The sequence below is a fragment of the Protobothrops mucrosquamatus genome, unplaced genomic scaffold, assembly GCF_001527695.2.
Source record: "Protobothrops mucrosquamatus isolate PMUCROS unplaced genomic scaffold, P.Mucros_1.0 scaffold_290, whole genome shotgun sequence".
NCBI lineage: Eukaryota > Metazoa > Chordata > Lepidosauria > Squamata > Viperidae > Protobothrops > Protobothrops mucrosquamatus.
Window position 1 is genome coordinate 412282 of NW_015386366.1, and position 1824 is coordinate 414105.

Consider the following 1824-nt stretch of genomic DNA (forward strand, 5'->3'; position numbering starts at 1 on the left):
GCATTTCATTTTTTGTGTCAACATGAGAGCCACAGCATGAAGTGTGTGTACATGTCTGCTTCTGATTTGTCTACAAATATTAAAAATCTTATTTCCTAAGTTTTATTATACTATAATGATCCTTTGTACAAAGAATAATTTTAATTTAAAAAACATAGTATTACTTTTCTTTTTATTTGAAGCCTTTCTTAACAATGAACAAGGTATACTCAGTACTTCCACATGAGTTATGGATGTATACTGGAAATTTTAAATGTAATGTTCGTAAAACTTCAGGAAATTTCTATATCAGCTGTTTATGAAGGAGCATCCTGGCATATAACAGAAAGGCATATAAGAGTGGAGGGATTTGTCCCTTTGGTTTGCTGGTTTCACTGTCTTTTGTGCCTCCCCTGAAAAATAGGACTGAATTCTGGAGTATAAAGCTGTTGGAAGCTTCTGCATTATCCTGAAATAATCCCTGTGCCTACTCATCTAAGGGCAACCAGTTTACTTAAGTTGCCATGTGCTTGCCATTGTTGTTTTTTTAGGTTAGCAATCCCACACCAAAGTATCTTGAAGTAGCATCAAGGCGCTTCTGAATTAATAAATAGCACACAGCCAGAGTGTGTATCCTTATCTTCTTGGGCACAGAGTCAATCTTTGTTTTTAAAATAAGATCAGCTTCACAGTCAAGCATGATGACTTTATACATTGCGTGAAAAGGGACTGAGATTTGGTGCTGCATATCAAGAAGATGCCTTGGGCCAGCATTGTTATATGAATATGAAAAATTAAGGCAAACACCTGTATTGTAATTCCAAAAATTCAGCCCACAGGAAAAAATAATATTAATAGAAACATTATTTATTCATTCATTACATCAGGGACCACTAGTGATTTCCAGTTAATATCCCAGTTTAGCAATCAACTATAAATGCCTAACTAATATTATTTCTAGTTATGCTTCATTTTTATCATTCTTTTTATTCCTCACCAGGGTAAAACAACCTAGTAATTGCAGGCTGTACAATTTAAATTGAATTTTTAATAAAGAGAAAACTAACCATCATACATATGATATTTTATTGCAGAAACGGCTTTTGGATTCTGACTTTATTGATCCGTTAATGAATAAAAAACCAAGGATATCTCATCTTACCAATAGAGTTCAACCAACATTAAGTAGCCATTTGCCTACTTCTGGTGAAAAAAATGCTGAAACTTCTCAACCACCACCACCTCCTGCAGTTGCTGCAGCACCAGCTGCTCCACCATTTGTTTCAACTTGTCTCCCTGTTTCAAATCCTCCCCAGACTGCAAGTTCTAACTCCAATTCCCCAAGCACTCCCGAAGGTCGGGGTACCCAGGACCTGCCTGTTGACACCTTAAGCCAGAATGGCAACATTTATGAGGACCAGCATCAAAAATACACTTCCAGGACTCCACTGGAAATCCCAGCGCCTTCTGAAAATCTGTCAGTGTGCCCAAAGTCTACAGATGAAAAACATTCATTACTCTACAAAAAGTCCAAAAAGAAATCAAAGAAGCATAAGGAGAAGGACCAAATAAAAGACCGTAACACTGGGAAGGAAGATGAAAAAATGAGAGACTGTGAAAGCCAAGAAATTACCAAATTGAAGAATTCCAGTCAGAAAATGAGTGAAGGTATATTGTTTTTGCATCTCACTTTGAACTGCGAGGGAGCTAAGCCAGATTATTACATTAGCATTGCTATGTGAGAGCATTTTGCCAATATCTGTATTCAGGAAAGACTAGATATAGGTTGTTGATACCTCTGATCCCACTTGATTCTAGAATGTAACCATTTCTATTGCTGGGGTA

The 1824-nt window shown here is 36.6% G+C and overlaps 1 protein-coding gene across 1 annotated transcript in view; it reads left to right on the forward strand.

Annotated features, from left to right (window-relative positions):
- Positions 1-1824, forward strand: part of ELL2 (elongation factor for RNA polymerase II 2) — a 41647-nt gene that overhangs the window by 28750 nt on the left and 11073 nt on the right. The window contains exon 8 of the mRNA XM_015831941.1: positions 1074-1647. Within this exon, the coding sequence (XP_015687427.1) occupies positions 1074-1647 (574 nt within the window). The remainder of the gene's footprint in view (positions 1-1073; positions 1648-1824) is intronic.